The 20,957-nt window shown below is 38.4% G+C and overlaps 1 protein-coding gene across 1 annotated transcript; it reads right to left on the reverse strand.

Moving 5' to 3' along the window:
- Positions 1-6,868: 6,868 nt before the first annotated feature.
- RIDA (reactive intermediate imine deaminase A homolog) lies at positions 6,869-20,899 on the reverse strand. Its single transcript, XM_004000005.5, has 6 exons — positions 20,713-20,899; positions 12,192-12,297; positions 9,870-9,924; positions 9,551-9,619; positions 8,742-8,797; positions 6,869-7,443 (listed from the first exon to the last, which is right to left on the reverse strand). Exons 1-6 carry the CDS (start codon positions 20,775-20,777, stop codon positions 7,381-7,383), a joined length of 414 nt encoding a protein of 137 aa, XP_004000054.1. The 5' UTR covers positions 20,778-20,899; the 3' UTR covers positions 6,869-7,380.
- Between the last annotated feature and the right edge of the window lie 58 nt (positions 20,900-20,957).

A 20,957-nucleotide genomic window follows, 5' to 3' on the forward strand; every position in this document is an offset into this window, starting at 1 on the left:
TAACCGACTGCGCCACCCAGGCGCTCCCTGACCAAAAGGTATTTTTATACAGATATCTAGTAAGTAGAGAAAGACAGAGCTCAGTGTAAAATATATCTGATCACCTTAAAAGGTGGAATTGTACTTTGTATCAAGTACTAAAATAGTAAGATTCATTTACTTAATAGACATAAAGGTCCATTCTCCGTTGTGTGAATTTTTTTTTTAATCATTAACATGTGTTAAAGAGACCTATTCAGAACTGATTCTTGAGAGAACTCTTTCTCAAAGGCATTATTATATAGTTGTAATATAAAAGTTTTCAAATTGTCTATTAATCCTACTTTTTCCACGAATTACTAAAATAATTTATTCTTAGAAAATTTTGGAAATTTGTATAAATTTCTGGTGCTTTTTATACTTTTGTCTTTGGCCTTTAGTGTGGCTATTAAGACATTTTTAGAAACCGTTCTTATTCTCTTAGATAATATTAGTTAATTTTAATTCAAAACCTATAAAGAAAATTAAAATGTTCCATAATATTTGAATATTCTAACATTGGAATATTTCTTCTAAATAATTATTTATTTTTAAAAATAAAATGAAAGTAATAAGTGCCTGTAGTAAAATTCAAATAATACGGAAAGCTATAAAATGGGCAGCGAAGTGCTTCCTTCCATATCTTTTAGTCCTTCTATGAAAAGATAATAAGGTTTCTTGCATATAGTTCCACAAAAAGGTAATGTACATGCCATGCTATATGCATAAACCAAAACATGAATGTATATTTTCATATCCACATTGTAAAACACAAATGACAATTTACATAGGCTTTGTATTACACAAAGTGCATGTGAAACCACAATTCTGTTCTTTCCCGTGTTTAAATGTTTCCCTTTTGACTAAGACTGGTAGACAGCACAGCCAAGTGCTCTCTGCTTCTAAGTCCTCAGACTCTGAGAGATTATTAATTTTGCCCCAGATTCAAAATGCACAAGTTGGACAAAAGGCTTGAACTATTCATGATGAATTAATAGAGAAACTACCTTTGGGGCTGGATTCTCTCATCCTGGGGGGCTGTCTGGCCCCAGGATTGTAGCCCATTTGTGTTCTACTAAGATAATCTCAGTATTTTCTATACCTAACTGGGAGGGAAATGGTGAACAAATGATTTGACTGCTAGCATTCCCAATAGGGAGTGAACGTTTGCATTTACCAACAGAGGGTGCCAGTAGCAAAGCTAGGAAGTTCCCGGTCTGACTCAGGAACACTGGGCCAGAAGTGCTCTGTACCCAGAGTCTCCCGGGGAACCACAAGATAGGAGTGTGTGGTCAACCTGTGACCTTATTGCCTTTTCCATTTCGACTTTGGAGTAAGAGCTCCTAGCATAGCCTTGTGCAGTCAGAACACCCACATCCCTCCTAACAAATGCTTTGTCCCACACTTGGCCTTGAATTAAGAATGGCTTTAAAAGGAAAATGTTTTTTCCCACATTTAACTAATCCGATAGTGTTGGGGAGTCATCACCAAATAACCTTGATAGGGTTTATATCTGTGCTCTCTTGGAAAATACAAAAGCTTGTTAGAGCACCTAATATCACAAACATCTCATTTTTTTTTTTTTAACATTTATTTATTTTTGAGGGAGAGAAACAGGGCACAAGTGGGGGAGGAGCAGAGAGAGAAGGAGACACAAAATCTGAAGCAGGCTCCAGGCTCTGAGCTGTCAGCACAGAGCCCGACACGGGGCTCGAACCCACAAACCGTGAGATCATGACCTGGGCCGGAGCCGGATGCTCAACCGACTGAGCCACCCAGGTGCCCCACAAACATCTCATTTTTATAAAGATAATTTGGCGACCTACCTGTGAATTGTTTCACAAATGTCAGCAGTGCGAACATCATAAAGCCACCCACATTTGGAAGGGAGGAGAGAATGACCCTCTTCTTTTTCTCTCCCCACACTGCACCAAATAGCAGGGCAGAGGTGTGTCTGAGAAGTTGAAAATATTTGTTTACAAGATATCCTTTAATCTGAAACTTTGTCAGCTCTCCTCTTCCTCAGAGTTTATAAAGTTAACGAACATTTGGTTATAATACAAGGTTTTAATTGCAGGAACAGAATCCGTGTAATCCCAGAGAGCAGATGGCAGGTATGGAATTTCTGTGTTCAGTTCTTGTTACGGTCAACAAAAGCTAGGGGACTCCCCAGCATTACTAACCCATGTAGAATCAAATCGGAGGCCATTATTAGCTTTATTCAGTAATGCCACTCAGCGCATTTATTGGGCAATATTTGAGATACTGCAAGCTCACAACTGTATTGTTATTTTTGTGCCTAATGAAAGAAGTCTCCAGACATCAAAGCCAGCCTTTTACCCCTTTGGTTTCATAATGTGCTCTTATTGACATGAATAAACATGTTACTCCTACCCATTACTGGGGACGGAGATCCGTAAGCCTTACCAGTTTCCGGAAAGAGTTCTGAGAAACCAGTTAGGGATACTAATTTTTTTTTTTGACACTGAAGTATACTTGACAAACATTGGTTTGAAATCTGCCTCAGTTTTTTTCCTTGTAGAACATAAATGGTTTTCAAATTTTTCTTAATAAAAGTAACTAGCAAAATATCATTCGTCTGATTATATAAATTGATGAAAAAAAGTAATGCATATTATATTGAGTTGATTTATATAACCGTTATTCCAAATACCTTTAAAAAAATTTTTTTAACGTTTATTTTTGAGAGAGAGAGAGAGACAGAGCGTGAGCGGGGGAGGGGCAGAGAGAGAGGGAGACACAGAATCTGAAGCAGGTTCCAGGCTCTCAGCTGTCAGCACAGAGCCTGGCACGGGGGCTCCAACTCACAAACCGGGAGATCATGACCTGAGCGGAAGTCAGAGGCTCAACCGACTGAGCCACCCAGGCGCCCCCAAATACTTAAAAAAAAATTACTTGGAGAACCTGGGTGGCTCAGTCAGGTGAGTGTCTGACTTTCGCTCAGGTCATGATCTCGTGGTTCATGAGTTCAAGCCCCACATGGGACTCACTCCTGTGAGTGCAGAGCCCGCTTCAGATCCTCTGTCCCACTTCCTCTCTGCCCCTCCCCCGCTTGTGCTCTTTCAAAAATAAATAAACCATCTAAAAAATTACTCAATGACAAGAGCAGAGGCTTTCTATGGCAGCTGTACTGTGGTAGGGTGACTTCGGGTTGGCAAGAGTTCAGCCCCAGGACCAACCAGGAAGTCACAAGGTCCACAGGTGACTTTCTAACCATCACCACACTCATAGCAGTTCTGTGAGGGGACAGACAAGTAGTTTATTTCAATTACAGATATTTCTTCTTTAGTGGGTCAGTACGGATTTATTTCATGTTTTCCGGGTATCAGAGTTTTGTTTAAAAAGTGTTTTCGGCAAAAGTAACACTGGTATTGCCTAAGTATTTGAATGTGACACAATGATTATTTAGGTAATAATTGCAAGCAAAGATTTACTATGAAATAATCACTTTTTTCTTAGTATGAAATGAGTACATGTTCACAGTAGAAACTTCAGAGAATATAAACCTTAAAAGATGAAATCTAAATATTACACATAATTGGTCAAAAATCACGTTGATGTATATGAGGGGTTCTTCTTTTTCTTCAGTATTGGAATACAAAGTTAGCTAAGCTCAGCTATGGATAGAACTTTAAGTCTATTGAAGGGTTGAGTGCAGCATTTCCAGATTTTCCTCATTGCAATCTACTGGGGATAATAGGTTTTAGAGAATGTTCCAATAATAAATATGTGCTATGTTAGTAAATACTAATTAGTGCTATATACAGAGAAGCTATGCCCCAGTATGTTAGCACTTAGCTGGCCACAATTTATGATAAATACTTTTTTGATATCTTAGGGAAAAACACTGAAACTTAATATTTTATTTAGAATTATTTTTAATACTAACTGCTAACCAAATGTTAAAGACTGTAAGCTCTTCAGAGGGCAGGGATGGTGCCCTACTGAGCCTAGTATAAATTTGGCACTCAAATATTTCTTTTTTTTTTTTTTTTTGGCACTCAAATATTTCTTGATGATCAATGCTCTTTAATTTTATATAATCTTGATGGTTTCCTCAGAACTGAATATAACTGGCTGTAGGGGAAAATGTGGCCAATTTTTTTAATAATTATTTTGTACTGCTGGTTCAATATTTACAATTTTGATTGAATATGTTATTAGAACTAATAAAGTGTTTGAAAATGTTTTGTGGTGTATTTTTTATCTGAAACAATTTTTTATTACAGAAACATACAAAGTTACTTTTGGCTCTTTGTGTCCTTCAGAAAGAAAAGTATTCTTTAAATTACACCCTCTGTGAAAGGTAAGGAATTTGACAATAGCAGGGAAATATCTTTTTAGACATCTCATGATCATTTAGTGGTTGCACATTTCAAAAAGATTGCTATTTCTGTATGTTTGAAAGATGAACTTGAAATAAATGTTCCTTTTCACCTTTAACAAAATCTAGTGATTCTCTTTCAGTATGAAAAGAAGACTCAAAATCCCAACCCAGCCACTAACAAGTTAATTAACTTGGGTAGCAGCATTTTATTTCCAGCTTTTTCATTCTAGGGTTTGAATTGAAGCCATGACCTATTTATAATTATGCCCCTTAGACCCAGTCTGGCTTGTGTCTCTAATTTCCTGGCTACAGTGATTGGTTTAAGAATGGGCCCCTAATCTGAGCTGGACCAATCGGAGGCTTCTCTGGGACACTTGCCAGAGATACCAGGAAATGATGCCTTAATGCTGGAGTTAGGACCTTGGTGGTCTGTGTGTCCGGGCCTGCAGCTACTTCCTCTAAGAGACAGGGGAGCCAGGAAGTTTTTGGTGTGTAGATGGATAAATAAAGCCAGCTGTACTCTGGACTTCTCTGCTACACGAGTCTAAGAATTTCTTTTTTTCCACTTATACTAGTTTGAGTTGCGTTTCTGTCATTTACCAAGAAGAGTCTTGACATTAAAAGTAGAAAGATGTTTTATAAAAGAGGTGGAGAAAATATTAAATATAAGAGCAGAAATTAATTATAATAAAAAGATACAATAGAAAGGATCAAGAAAGCCCCCCAAATGATTCTGTAAAAAGGTTAGGAAAGTTGATAAACTCCTGGGCAAGACTGATCTAAAAAAAAAAAAAAAAAGAAAAAAAAAGGGGGTGCCTAGTTTCGCCTTTTCTAGAATGTCCTATAATTGGGATCGTGCTACGTACAGCCTCTTCATATGGACTTCTTTCATCTGGCAACATGCATTTAAGTAAATGCTTATGCCTTTTAATGGCTTGACAGCTCATTTCTTTTTATTGCCAAATAATGGGAAGGCTTCTAGGATTATTATCATCATCATAGCTATGTGCCAGGCATTATTCTAAATGCTTTATACATATTAATTTATTTAATCCTTATAACTTTATAAGGTAGGTCCTACTAATATCCCCATTTTATAGATGAATCAGCGCCATTTTACAGAATAGACCAGAGATCTTAAATGCCTTGCCCAAAGTTACAAAGCTTATAAATGGTGGACCAGGATTTGAACTCAGGTAGTTTGGCTCTAGAGTACATGTCTTTAACCACTAAACTATACTGCTTCATGTAAAAGTGTCTAAAATAATTTTCAGTGCCCAATCTTATCAATTTACTCTGCCATACTCCCAAACTTGCCTACTTGAAGAGTTGTCATACTTTTGTTAATAGCCATTTAAATTGCAGAAACTTTTGCATCTAGCATGTTATTCCATACGATTGATAATTGTTAAATAGTGGTAAATAGAGGTGGCCTTTTTGAGCCTTTGTTGTGTGTTAAACTCTGCAAAGTAATTTTTCATATTCATTATTTTATTTCATCCTAATGACATCCCTTTGAGAGGTGCAATTATGTCTCAGGAGACTGAGGCTTTAAGAGGTTAAATAACTAGCTGAAGGTCGTGTGACTAAGTGGTAGATGTGGGCCTAGAACCCCAATGGAATTACTCCAAAGTCTGTGCTCTTGTTAGATGCTCTAACAAGATTTTGTATACTTAAGAATGGTATGTGTACGTTTAAGAATGTTATGGCAGCCTTGCTGTAATATGATCATCTGGAAAACACAGAACTGTTTGGAGGAGGGGTTAAATCACCTAAGGCATGTTCTCACAAAAGAACACTCTGACAGTTTAAAAAATGAGGTAGACATATACCTATGTATACGGAAGATCTTCAAGACAGAAGACAGCAATCTGAGAATAACACATAAAGTGCCACTTATATAAACAAGTGGAAACCAAACTGGATGATCAAGTATGTAAAGAAAATGGTCTGCTGGTTATAGTGAAAACTCTTAGCAGTGGTTCTCTTTGGGGAGGTAAGTGGGATAGACAGTGAGTGAACGGTACTTTTACTTTTTTAAAAAGTTTATTTATTTTGAGAGAGAGAACGCGTGTATGTTCATGAGCAGGGGTGGGGCAGAGAGAGAGGGAAAGAGAGAATCTCAAGCAGGTTCTGTGCTGGTGGCTCAATCCCACGAACTGTGGGATCATGACCTGAGCCAAAATCCAGAGTCAGACACTTAATCAACTGAGCCGCCCAGGTGCCCCTGGGTACTTCTTTTTAATCTATACACTTCTGTGTTGGAATTTATTCTACAGCAAGGAAGTATTCATGTAGTACTCGTCTAAATTAAAAGACTTTAATGAATCAAACACAAAATAGTTATACACAGCCTGGTTACAACAGTGTAAACGTGCAGAAAGTCAGAAATAAATTTTGAGAAAAAAATAGTTGGAGTTTTAACTTCATGGTTCCCCCCACCTTTAGGTAAGTGCTTTAATGTATAAATTAAACTGTTAAAAAATAACAGATCACACCAAGGAAAATCTGCATGTCTGTTTATTTCCATTAGAAAAATATTATCTATGAAAATTGTGGTCCACTCTCTTCCCCTTCACCTCTATCATTCAAACTTCAGTACTTTAATTTTACTCAAGTGAAAGCAGAGTTATACAGCTGACGTGAGAATTCAATATTTCACATCATTAAATTAATAGGCTTTAATTGAATTAGGTGTGCTTTTATTATTTATCAGGAATAGCAACCTCTCTCTCCTACATGTTATTTCCCTTTACTTTCATTTATTTGAGGAAGTACGGAATGCACGTTTTTTTTCCCACATCCAGTCACGAGTATGCGTGTGATTTATAACACCAGTAACGGGAGTTGTCATCCGATCTTCAGTTCACATTCAATTCCCCTTATTATATGGTATTTCCATAGTGACTTCCAATGTTTTAGTCAATCATACACTTTCCAGCGTCAACTGTAAAAATTAAGATGTTAATTTAAAAACATTATTGAGATTCCAGACTGAATAATGCTGGCCCTGCTTATAGCGACGCTGTTGTGAGAGGTCCTTGGACAGCCACTGCTTCAATCTCCACACGGCTTCCCTGCAGGGAAAATAAGGAAGCAACGTTTAGGTAATTTTTTACAAATTAAGAGAGCTGTGCAATACCTACTAAAAACGTATGCAACTAACAGCAATAGGGCGTTTTTAACATTAAATTTCTCAAAGACAGAAAGGACGAGGAGGCGTTCCCTGGGAACCTGGCTCCCGTGCCAGGCTCCCGTGCCGAACACGTCCATACGCATTAGCACATAGGATTCTCACTGCAGCTATATCAGACAGTGTTCTCTCCTCAGTCCAGAGAATGATATGCTGAAGCCTGGAGAGGTTATTCAACCTGTCCCAGGACACAGAGCTAAGTGGCAGAGGTTCAAACCCATGTCTTCTGATTCCAAGTTCAGAGCTCATTCTACTATACCCAATACCTTAATTAAGTGTGATGATACTGAGCATTCCGGTAACAGCCAATTAAAACAATAAAAAATACCACTCACAATTACAAGTGGAAGCCAGTAGGGGCTGCTGCTTTGTAGGCAGGAATACCGTGCTACTAAGAGCTTCTGATTAGGCTCGAATACCAAATTAGGAATGGTGAGAAAATATGTGAGCCACTGGTTTTGAGATTCTTTTTCTAATAGAAGGTCTATGTGTGGCCTTAATTTTTAATTTTCTTAATTTTTAAGACAACTTTTAAAAATTTCTTAAGTTTCTTGGGGCATCTAGGTGGCTCAGTCTGTTAAGTGTCAGACTCTTGATTTCAGCTCAGCTCATGATCTCGAAGTTTGTGAGTCTAAGCCCTGCCTCAGGCTCTGTGCTGACAGCCCAGAGCCTGCTTGGGATTCTCTGTCTCCTCTCTCTCTCTGCCTCTCCCCGGCTTGTGCTCCCTCTCTCTCTCTCAAAAATTAATAAATTAAAAAAAATTCTTAAGTTTCTTAATTTTTTTTCCTTGTACATATGATATTGGGTATTTCCTTTTAGTCTTTAAGATCCTGGAAACCAGAGGGGTGCCTGAATGGCTCAGTTGGTTGGGCATCTGACTTTGGCTCAAGTCATGATGTCACTACTCGTGAGTTTAAGCCCTGTGTTGGGCTCTATGCTGACAGCTCAGAGCCTGGAGCCTGCTTCGGATTCTGGGTCTCCCTCTCTCTCTACCCCTCCCTGGCTTGTGCTCTGTCTCTCTCTCTCTAAGGTAAATAAAAAAAAAAAAAAAAGATCCTGGAAAACAGATTCTTTCTTTTTTTTCTTTTAAAAATTTCCTGCACAAGTGCTTAGTTTGTTATATTCAGAAAACAATGTAGGCATTTAAAATTGTGTACATTAGCCATTTGAAAGTGTACTTACTTTGGGTAAAGCAGCAACCTGGTAAGCAGCTCTTGCAGGAAAACTGCTCCTAAAATCTAAATTTAAAAGAATTTCATTTTAGTTTTCGGACACTGTATTGTGACGGCACAATCAAGAATCTGGTAAGTGCTTCATAGATCTATTAGTGCTTAGATACAAGCAACACTGAAAAAAAAGAAGCTAACATTCATATTAGTTTGATAAAATATTTTGCCATAGGATTCCTATGACAGTGAATACTTTTAAAGATGTCTTCTCTTTCTGGGAAAAAGGAAAATATTCATATGCTTTGAGACTTTGATCTTGTTTGATATGAATAGGGTTTTATTTTTAAAGTGATACTTATGTGATATGAACTCATTTAAGCATTCAAACAACCCTATAAAGTTTTATCCCCATTTTCCATATGAAGAAACCAAGGCATAAAACCATTAACTAATTAACCAGCTAAGGATTCTGAGAGCCAGAACAGAGATGGTGGCAAGGTCATATCACAGCACTAAAAAATACAATCTATGTGTTATTATTAGGAGGGCTTAAAAGCCTGAGAAGAGTGTATCAATATTAAGCTTTAGGAAAATGAATTTGTAAGACTGTAGTATATTATTCTAGGGAATCCCATAGAAGTATCTTGGATCTTTTTCATGGGGGCACACTGTATGTTTCCAATCAGACAATTCTTTTAGGACAGGATCTATGGCCATTTCTTTAGCATCTCCTATCACTCTTAATTCATAATGGACAATCATTAAGGTTAATACACTCATTTCTCTTAAAACGGAATACAGTAATGAAGCCAAATTACTTACACTGTTTGTAGACTTCATTGACGGTGTTGAAGTCATTTATGTCAGCCAGCAAAACAGTTGTTTTTACCACTAAAAGATACATACATCATTATTAGGTTTAGCTATTTGGTCTCACTCAAAATATTACTTAGAAAAACATATGGTTCTGCGACTGAATTGATTAAAATGGGACTGAAATTAAAACAACTTTCAAAAGCAACCAAGATACGGCATGGCATATTACTGGATGCTCCATATTCTTCAAAAAGAGTTATCAAACAGAAATGTGAAGGAATCAAACAGGTATCAAACAAATGTGAAGGAATATCGAGTTGCTCACCGTTAGTGAAGTCACAGCCTGCAGCTTTCAGAATTTCACCCATGTTTGTAAGAGCCTATGAAGCAAGGCAAGAAAGACCTAAGGCACTGGATGGATGTTACATTAAAGCTTTATTTCAATTCAATTAATCAACTTTTACTAATATCTCCTTAAATAGCTTATGTTGCAGAAAAATCCTCCCGTTCTAGGAAATTCTACTCCTTCTAGGCCACCTCTATACAAGGGAATTGCTTCTTGGCTTTCCTGTAATGGAATGAATCTTTCTGAAATACAGTGAGACCTTGTCTACTTTTGTGAGTAGGAAGACTGGACTGAAGTCTCTTCTTCAGTGCTAGAGGGTGCAAAGTTCTCAGCCAGTGTCCACTAAGCTCAAAGAGATAGCTTCTGGAGTTCTGAACTCTGTATTGCTTTGAGGGTAAATAAAAGCTAGTGAGCATTAAAACATGTTTCCTTTTAAAGCAATAATTGATTTTAAAGAGTTCTAGCTTTTTCTCAAAAAACAGTATCAGTAAATTATGCATATGCTTGACACTCTGGCCTTTGGAAAAACATCAGTTTTTCACTCATTCCTTAATGTACAATTTTTTCAATTCATTATTCCTCTTTATTTTACTGGGCACATTATAACATTTGATATTTTTATTTATTTTTTTCTTCTTTTTTTTTGAATTGAGAGAGAGTATACACATGCATGTGGGGGAGGGGCAGAGGGAGGAGGAAGAGAGAGAGATAGAAAGAGAATTTTAACCAGGCTCCACGCTCAGTGTGGAGTCCGACGCAGGGCTCAATCTCACGATTGTAAGATCATGACCTGAGCTGAAACCAAGAGTCAGGTGCTTAACCGACTGAGACACCCGGGCACCCTGATATTTTTATCAAAAAAAAAAAAAGTCTTCTAAATAGGTAATACATAGATATGGCAAAAAAATTCAACAGCTATAAAAAAGCCATATACAGTGAAAAGATGTCTCCTACCCTTACTTCCTTCTTCCCCAGCTTCTTGTATATCCTTGAAGAGACAGTCAATGCTTACACCAGCATAAATGCACACCACTCGCACCTCCACACACCCTCACACACACAGATGGTAGCATATTGTGCAAAGCTGTTTTGCATCTCTGTTTTATTCTATTACCTAACAATTTATGTTGGGAGATTTTTCCATATTAATTTAGTTGTATGGAACTAGCACGATTTATTTCATTAGTTCCTTACGGATGGACATTTAGATTGTTTTCTATCTTTGGATATTATAAATAACTCAGTGAATGCATAAAATTATAGTTTAATTCTATTTATTGGATTAGAATTATACTCCTCATTCTTATTTAAAAAAATTTTTTTTAAACGTTTATTTATTTTTGAGACAGAGAGAGACAGAGCATGAACAGGGGAGGGGCAGAGAGAGAGGGAGACACAGAATCTGAAACAGGCTCCAGGCTCTGAGCTGTCAGCACAGAGCCCGACGCGGGGCTCGAACTCACGGCCAGTGAGATCATGACCTGAGCCGAAGTCAGACGCTTAACCGACCAAGCCACCCAGGCGCCCCTCCTCATTCTTATTTTAAAAGACACATATTGCACCTGATCTTTTTTATTTATTTATTTATTTTAACGTTTATTTATTTTTGAGACAGAGAGAGACAGAGCATGAACGGGGGACGGTCAGAGAGAGGGAGACACAGAATCTGAAACAGGCTCCAGGCTCTGAGCTGTCAGCACAGAGCCCGACGCGGGGCTCAAACTCACGGACCGCGAGATCATGACCTGAGCCGAAGTCGGCCGCTTAACCGACTGAGCCACCCAGGCACCCCTGCACATAATCTTTGATAGTTCTCTCTTACTAACAAATGTTGACTGTTACTTCTGTGGTTTTTTTTTTTTTTTTTTTGCAGCTAAGTGGCCCTGATAAGAAATTTCCCAATCCGTGTGGAAGTGGCAAGATGCTATCTGATTTCAATAATTTAATTGAGATTGAAGTAATTTTATTGAGAGAGCTGACATATAATATTGCATCAGTTTTAGGTATGTAATATGATGATTTGACATATGTATATACTATAAAATAATTACTGCAGTTTAGTGACTATCCAAACATTCAGGTTTGAAGTCACCCTTGGAAGGTAGACTTTTTTGTTGTTGTTAAATGATTCCTCAAAGTTTGGACTTTCTGCTGATATAAAACTGTCTTAAATCAATCAGTAAGTAACTTTAAAAGCATTTATCTGATAACCTCTATAAAAAATCAGCCAAATGGATTCTTAATACTTTCAGTATTAAAAAGCAATAAAGAAGGGAACTTCAAGTGTGAAAAATGACTTACTTGTTTGGCTTCCTCTGCCACCCCTCCTGGCACGAGCTGTCCACTTGCAGGGTCCATGCCTATCTGTCCTGAAATGTAAACGGTCCTGTCGACTAACACAGCCTGACTGCAATAAACGGAAATACAGTATGTATATGAAATATAAAACACAAAATTCAATGCTAAAAGATTTCTTTGCTAGGACACAAAAAGCACAAAATGTAAAATAAAAGAATAATAGGACTTCATTAAAATGAAAACCTTTTGCTTTTTGAAAGAGATCTTTAAGAAAATGGAAACACAAGTCACAGATTGGGAGAAACTATTTGCAAAACACATATCTAACAAAGAACTTGTCCCCAGAATATATAAAGAACTCGTATAGCTCAGTAACATAAACAACTCAATAAAATATGGGCAAGTGATTTGAGCAGATATTTCATAAAAGAAGACATATGAAGAGCTAGGGAGTACCTAAAAGATGCTCAACATTATTACTGATTAGAAAAATGTAAAGCAAAACCTCACTAGATACCATTACACCCAATAAGATGTCACTGATAACAGTAAGGATTGGTGAGGATGTGAAGTGACCAGAATCCTGTAATATGTACCCCATTGGCGGGACTGCAAAAATAGTCCAGATGCTCTGGAAAATAGTTTGGCAAGTTTCTTAAAAACTTAAACATATACTTAATATACAACCCCAGCGATTTCTTTCTTAGGCAGCTACCGAAAAGAAAGGAAAATATATGTCCAAAGACTTCACATGACTGTTCAGAACAGCATTATTTATGATAGCAAAAAAGAAAAACAAAAAATAAACATCCACTGATAGATCCAACTAAAGACTACATATTATTTGATTCCACTTATATGAAATTCTAGAAGAGAAAGTATAACGGCAGAAAGTAGATTAGTGACTTCCTGGGGACAGTGGGGACTGACCACAAATGGGTATGAGGGAATTTTTGGGGGGTGATGGAAATGTGCTAAAACTTGACTGTGGTAGCAAATGCATGGCTCTAAGAATTTACCAAAACTCATGGAACTCTAAACTTAAAATGGGTGAACTTTAATGTAACTTACACCTCAACAGAACTGCAAGACAGTAACAACAAAAATGCAATGCCAAGAGCACTGCTAGAAAAGAAGTAGTTATTCTCGGACAAGACTCATTACTGCTTCTTGAAGTGTCAATTAAGGATCCACCTACGATGGGAACACTTTATTTCTATAAAGTGCTTGTTTTTGGAAAAGGCTTGTTTTGTAATGAGGATACTAAATTTCAGAATTAGGGTACGATCACAAGAAACAGAATAAGCCATGCTGAGACCTGAAAAAGAGTCAAACAAATCAACTTAAAAAAATGTGTTAGTTTTTGGATAAAGAAAACACCTCTGTTGTTTCTCTTTTTAATTGTGGTAAAAAAATACATATACATATATAAGATAAAATTTATCATTTTAACCATTTTTAGGTACACAATTCAGTGGCATTAAGTACCACCATTTTTAAAATCCTGATAAAGAAAACTTAGTATCAATTTAAATTTAGAAGTAAAATTTGTTTTATCATTTCCATGTTTATTTAGAAAGAGCATCTTCTCATTTCCAATGTTACATTTCTAATATTACATTCTCATTTCTAATCTTCGTTTCCCCTGATTTTCCCTGACCATAACTTTTCTCTTTATGATTTAAAATATAGTGTGTATGTATATACTTATCTATCTATCTATCTATCTATCTATCTATCTATCTATTTATGTAAGCTCTACACCAAATGTGGTATTGAATTCATAATCCTGAGATCAAGAGTCGCATGCTCTACTGACTGAGCCAGCCAGGCACCCCTATAATTCTTTTCTTAATAATTTTTTGAATAAGAGAACATTCACATGGATCAAAAGTCTAGAAATACAAAGAATCTCAGTGAAAAATCTCCTCCTTTCTCTCCTTATCATCCTCCTGCCCAGTTTCCAGCCCCTACAGATAACGAATGCTCTCCTTTACGTACTCTTCCAAAGTTTCTTCACGCATATATGAGTAAAAATGAAATATATCTTCTCCCTGTTTATATAACATATGGCATACTAAATGCTCTTCTACATTTTGCTTTTTTCACTCAATGGTATATCGCAATCTTTCTATAACTATATGCAGAATGCATCCTTATTCTTTTAACAGCTGCATAGTATTTTATTGTTTGGACATACTTTACTAGTTACCATCAATTCCAATATATTTTAAAAATGTATTTATTTACTTATTTAGAGACACAGAGAAAGATCGCAAGCATGGATGGGACAGAGAGAGAGAAGGAGAGAGAGAATCCCAAGCAGGTTCCGCACTGGTAGTATGGAGCATGATGAGGGGCTCAATCTAACGAATGGTGACATCATGAACTGAGCTGAAATCAAGAGTCCAACACTCAATGGACTGAACCACCTGGGCACCCCTTGATTCCAATATTTTGCTACTGTAAACAAAACTACACTGAAAACCGTATCACACACACACACACACACACACACACACACACACACACACACACTTTCCCTGGGGTAAGTACTAAGCCTTTCTTTCATCTCAACCTCAGAGGAGCCATTCTTATACCATGAGCAGGATCTTGTCTTATAGTATAATTAGTTCTGTTCTTATCCTATTTCTGGGGTATGCCAGACTGACTGTAAACCCCTTGAAGGCAGGAGCTGTGTCTTACTGTCTCCAGCTGTGCAGGGCCTAGGTGATTCCTTGCACTAGTGGGCACACAATAACTTCTTGTTCATGTTTTGCTCTCTAACCACTTACTAGCTTAAATGACTTTGGCTGTCAGTAAAGTATCTTTTTAGCAGGACCCACTGGCTTATTGTGTGGGCTTGGAGAGCGAAAGAGGGTAGATTTAAACTTGGTTAATAGGATTTAGAAAGTCTAGAAATTCTTCTCAACTATCTGAGCCATAATAGATAGCTATTCACCCTGGCCCAGAAACAGGTAACTATGGAGTTTGTTAATGTGTAAGCTTTCTTCAGGTTGAAAAGTATCATCAACTAACAAGGTTTTTATTAACTGTCCTGTGTAGAATTAGGCTACCTTAGGCCCTCTGCAAAGTAATTTTAACTTTCCCTATATTTGAAATATAGTTTAAGCCCATTTGCATTACCATTGGTCAAAAAATTTATTGGGGCGCCTGGGTGGCTCAGTCAGTTGGGCGTCCGACTTGGGCTCATGTCATGATCTCACAGTTTGTGAGTTCGAGCCCTGCGTCGAGCTCTGTATGGTAAGAGCTCAGAGCCTGGAGCCTGCTTCAGATTCTGTATTTCCCTCTCTCTCTGTCCCTCCCCACCACTTGTGCTCTGTGTGTGTCTCTCTCAAAAATAAACATAAAGCAAACAAAAAAAGTAAAAAATTTATGATAGTAAAAAGGAATTCATTTATTCTCAGAAAACTAACAGACCTCTAAGACTATTTGAGCTATGTGAATTATCGCTTATAGATCAGTGAAGAGATGTTCACAAAGATAATTAGCTAGTTAGCTCTTCCTGAGAATAAGAAACCTACTATCCACAGACAAGTCATTAGGTTTCCAGAACATTTAAGTGTATTGTTCTACTGCCAACTCAAAGAATAATAACACTTTCAAAAGAATCTTAGTAAGAATTCTCATTGTAATTGTAATGTATTGTAATCTATGCCACATGGACTATCGCTTCCAAATGTCATGACTATTTGGATAGTGCGCTAACAAAATGGAAAGCAATGCAATGTGATGTTGAAATCTCTCAAGGTTCTGTCCTGGGGTACTCCTGAAATGTGCTCAGCTGATTAGTGAATTGGTGACAACACCCCATCCATCACAATGCCAAGGATTGAAAGTTCAACACATTTGAAATCTTCCTAGAGAAGACCTGGAATTTTCAACAACTGTGCTCATAAAAACTTTATGCACAAAAATTTGTTTTCAAATGGTTCTTAAAACATGTCTAATTAACTTTATCAGGATATAACTAGTTACTTGGGAGTGTGGTTTTCTTCAAGATAAAATATTGAAAATTAGCACCATTTTTAGTGGCCTTGTATGATCTCTAGATACAAAAGAGCATTAAGGGCACTATGTCCTGGGAAGTCTCCACACAGTGAGCTGGTTGATGTTTTTTCTCTCATCATACTGGTATATTAAATTTCCCTTCTTTTTTCTTGCAGCTCTATAAAGTCAACCAGCATATTACTGCCCTGCTTGTAACGTACACACTTGAGGAAGGTGTATGCTCCAGGCTCTATAATCACTTTGTCTGGTTAAGTGTTGATTTTGTTCTGAAGTAAAACCACTGGGTGATTGAGGAAGAACGATCCAGAGCAGAGGAGGAAAAAGATTGCTGATTTTTACTTTTATTTTAATATCCCCATAACTATCTTTAATGTCTTCTCCAAATAATTTTTCCTCTTAAAAGAAATCTGACGGGGCGCCTGGGTGGCGCAGTCGGTTGGGCGTCCGACTTCAGCTCAGGTCACGATCTCACGGTCCGTGAGTTCGAGCCCCGTGTCGGGCTCTGGCCTGATGGCTCAGAGCCTGGAGCCTGCTTCCAGTTCTGTGTCTCCCTCTCTCTCTGCCCCTCCCCCGTTCATGCTCTGTCTCTCTCTGTCCCAAAAATAAAAAAATAAAAAAATAAAAAAGAAATCTGACCGGGGGCGCCTGGGTGGCTCAGTCAGTTAAGCGTCTGACTCTTGATTTTAGCTCAGGTCATGATCTCATGGTTTGTGTGTTCAAGCCCCACGTTGGGCTCTGCGCTGACAATCTGGAGCCTGCTTGGGACTCTCTCTACCCCCCTACTCTCTGCCCCTCCCCCACTAGCGTGTGTTCTCTTTCTCTCAAAATACATAGAAACATTAAAAAATAAAAGAAATCTGATCATGTCATTTCCTCTACAAAAACATTTGAATGCTCCTCAACGCATACAAAATAAAGTTTATACTCTTCAGTTTAGCACTGAAAATGATCATAGTCCAGACCTTGCTAAAAGCTAATTTTTAGCAAGAAGCAAAACAAAAATTTAGATTCAAAGTCCAACTCTGAACCTGTGTTTCCCAAAGTGTAGGTCATATACAAACACTGAATCACAGTAAGGAAATGATTCCCTTTTCAATTTTCTTTCAGTAATTCCATAGCAGGAGATAGCAAACTAAATGATGAAGATTGAGCTCTAGAGCTTGACTAAGTTCAAATTCTGTCATATCCCATCCTAGTGGGCATATTATTTAACCACAAGTAGATCAATTTCTTCACCCAAAAAACGAGTACTGTAATAATAACTGTGCACCTAAAGCACCTATAAGAGTGCTTTGTGCTGAGTGAACATCATTAAATGTTAGCGATTATGACATCAATCCTCTAATTATATGAAAGAAAAAATACCATTTTTAGGGGGAAAAAATCTTATCACTTTTTTTTCTCTTTTTTTAAAGTAGGCTTCATGCCCAGTGTAGAGCCCAATGTGGGGCTTGATCTCTGATCCTGAGATCAAGACCTGAGCTAAGACCAAGACTCAGATGCTTGGGGCACCTGGGTGACTCAGCTGATTGAGCACTGGATGCTTGTTTTTGGCTCAGGTCATGATCTCAAGGTCAAAGGATCAAGCCCCGAGTCAGGCTGAGTGTGGAGCCTGCTTAAAGATTCTCTCCCCCTCTGCCCTCTCTGCATTGCCCTCATCCAGCTTGAGCTCTCCCTGTCTAAAAAAAAAAAAAAAAAGCCCAACACTTAATCTACTGAGCTACCCAGGTGCCCTGAAATTTATCACTTTTTTTTAAAGTTTATTTATTTTTGAGAGAGAGAAAGAGAGAGAGAGCATGAGCAAGGGAAGGGCAGATAGAGAAGGAGACAGAGAACCAAAGCGGGCTCTGAGCTGTCAGCCCAGAGCCCAACACAGTGCTTGAACCCACAGACTGCGAGATCATGACCTGACCTGAAGTCTGCCACTTAACCAACTGAGCCACCCAGGCGCCCTTGAAATTTATCACTTTTAACAGAGAGAGCAGTCTTAGGTTCTGAGCCAACTGTGGCAGCTTCCCAGAATTACGCTTTTTACTTATTTGAGCTTTTTTTTTTTTTTTTTTTTTTTACTGTTACCTTCCTCAGGTTGTTTTCTATTTAGAGTACTGTTTTAAAGTTTCCTTTTTAAAGGTGTTAAAGTGAGCCCTCTTAAATAAAAGTGTTAAGTAAATTATGATATAGGTGGTACACAGATTTGGCAAATGGAAAAGAAAAAGAGTAAAAGTCGTAGTTGGATTACTAAAACTTCCTCCAAAAAATATGCCATGTATTCTTCCACCACTATGCCTCAAGTCATTCCCTCTATCTGGAATGAACTTCGCCCAATGACTTTCTGCTGAAGTTCTTAATAAAGTAATTTAAAAATCACTTTACAACAGTACTATATAAATGGCAAACCTAACCTTCAAAACCCAGCTCAAGGACCACCTGTCGCAGGAGTCCTCTTAAATCTTTCTCTTCCTCTGTCCCCAGTTATCAGCAATTTCTTTCTTCTCCTTTTTTTTTGCCATCCCTGCCCCCATGACTCCTTATTCCCACTGCACTTATTTCTAACCCTGCTATCGTAATTATTGTTCTGCCACCTAGGAGTGCTATTTCTCATGGCAGTGTGGTTTAGAGGACGGAGCTAGGGCTTGTTCAAATCCAGTTCTGCCACTTACGGACTGTCTGACCTCGGACACAGGTATTTTTTTTTTTTTTTTTATAAAATGAGGATGGGACTCAGAGAAGAAGGTGGTTGTCACAGTGGCCGCCATGCAGCAAGCACTAAATGAAAATGTTTCCTTTTCTCTCCCCTACGTGTGTGAATGTCTTTCACACTGGATTGATTCTTATACATTTTTTGCATCCTCTGCTGTGCTTGACATAGGGTAGGTACTCAATACATGTATTATATCATAGTCCAAGTGGTTCAGTTGTAGAAGTTTTCCATCTGTGATTCTTTTAACCGTGATCAGATACTACATTTTTAAAAGGAAAAATGGGGAAAGGGTTACGTGGTATACTTTATGAAGTATTTAAAGTAACAACAATTGGGGCGCCTGGGTGGCGCAGTCGGTTAAGCGTCCGACTTCAGCCAGGTCATGATCTCGCGGTCCGTGAGTTCGAGCCCGCGTCAGGCTCTGGGCTGATGGCTCGGAGCCTGGAGCCTGTTTCCGATTCTGTGTCTCCCTCTCTCTCTGCCCCTCCCCCGTTCATGCTCTGTCTCTCTCTGTCCCAAAAATAAGTAAACGTTGAAAAAAAAATTAAAAAAAAAATAAAGTAACAAAAATTATATTAGAGACAAAAAGTCTCCAAGAATGCATAGGATGAGATTTAATAGTTTTAAAGCTGAGACATTTTAAGAAAATACAGTTTTTTTAAAAAAGTAATTTAGAAACTTCTGGGTGGCTCAGTTGATTAAGCATCAGACTCTTGATTTCGGCTCAGGTCATAACCTTGAGGTTTGTGGGAATGAGCCCCACGCCGGGCTCTGCGCTATCAGCCTGGGATTCTCTCTCCTCTCTCTTTCTCTCAAAATAAATAAATAAACTTAAAAAAAAAAGCAATGAAATTTTTTATATTAACAGCACTTCTGACAAGTGGGAGTACATGTACACAGTGTAGACTTTCTGGCCAGTATATACACATTTAGCTAGAGCATGTCAGGGCAATCTTAGCAAATGATTTTCGTTGTGCTGTTTTTATTAGTGGGAAATAAGCATGGGCAACTAATTTATACACATCCCACTGCATTTCTCTTTGGGTTGTAAATATCAGTGTCTTAGGTAGATGAGCAGCGATTTTCTAAGCGTCTCTGTCAAAAAAATTCAGCTCTCCAGAGAGACACTCACATCTGTTCATGGGATTTATTCCTTTGAATTGAGAGGGTTAGACCAAACATTATACGAAGTGAAAGAAGTCAGTCACAAAGGACCACATATCGTAGGATTCCATTTACAGAAGTCCAGAACAGGCAAATCCACAGAAACTGAAAGTAAATTAGTGGTTGCCAGGGGTTAGCAGGAAAGAATGGGGAGTCACTGCTAATGGGTATGCGGTTTCTTCTGGAGGTGATTAACATATTCTGAAATTATGTAGTAGTGAGTATTTTGTGAGTATAATAAAAACAATAACGACAACAACAACACTGACTTGTACACTTTAAGGGGGTGAATTTTATGGGCATGTGAAGTATACCTGGATAAAATGGTTACAAACAAAAAAAAGTCCAAAAATTAAAAAAAACTGACTACTTGGCAGGCAGAACTCTGTGGCCTCCAGGTCCGGGCAGAGTCCCAGGGAACACAAGCTCCTGTTGCCAGTGGGGCTCCCACTGGAAAGGGTATGTTAACCCCTTTCCCGGGTTCAGTTTCCCGGGTTCAGCGTGTTCGAGGAGGCTGGACCCGATGAAGGTCGAAGCCCGCTCCAGGTCTGACCCAGAGTTATTCCAACCTCGGATCCCCGACCCCACAAGCCCAGAGTCCTTCCGCGCACCCGCCCGCGTCGTTACCTGTACGGACCGATGGCCCCTGGAGCTTTCGCAGTGCTGATCACCTTTCTGATTAAAGATGCCATAGCTAACCCTTTTACTTGCTGCCCCTCCAAGAAAGAAATGCTGCACACCGCCCCGGCTTGCGTCTCACGGGACTGACCAACCCAGGGCAGAATCCCCGAGGTAACTTGTTTCCCCGGCGGGGGGAGGGGTTTCGCTCCGCATTCTGGGAGTTGTAGTCTGTGCGAGGCTCCCGGCCACGT

This window comes from Felis catus, chromosome F2 (genome assembly GCF_018350175.1).
Source record: "Felis catus isolate Fca126 chromosome F2, F.catus_Fca126_mat1.0, whole genome shotgun sequence".
In the NCBI taxonomy this organism is placed as follows: domain Eukaryota; kingdom Metazoa; phylum Chordata; class Mammalia; order Carnivora; family Felidae; genus Felis; species Felis catus.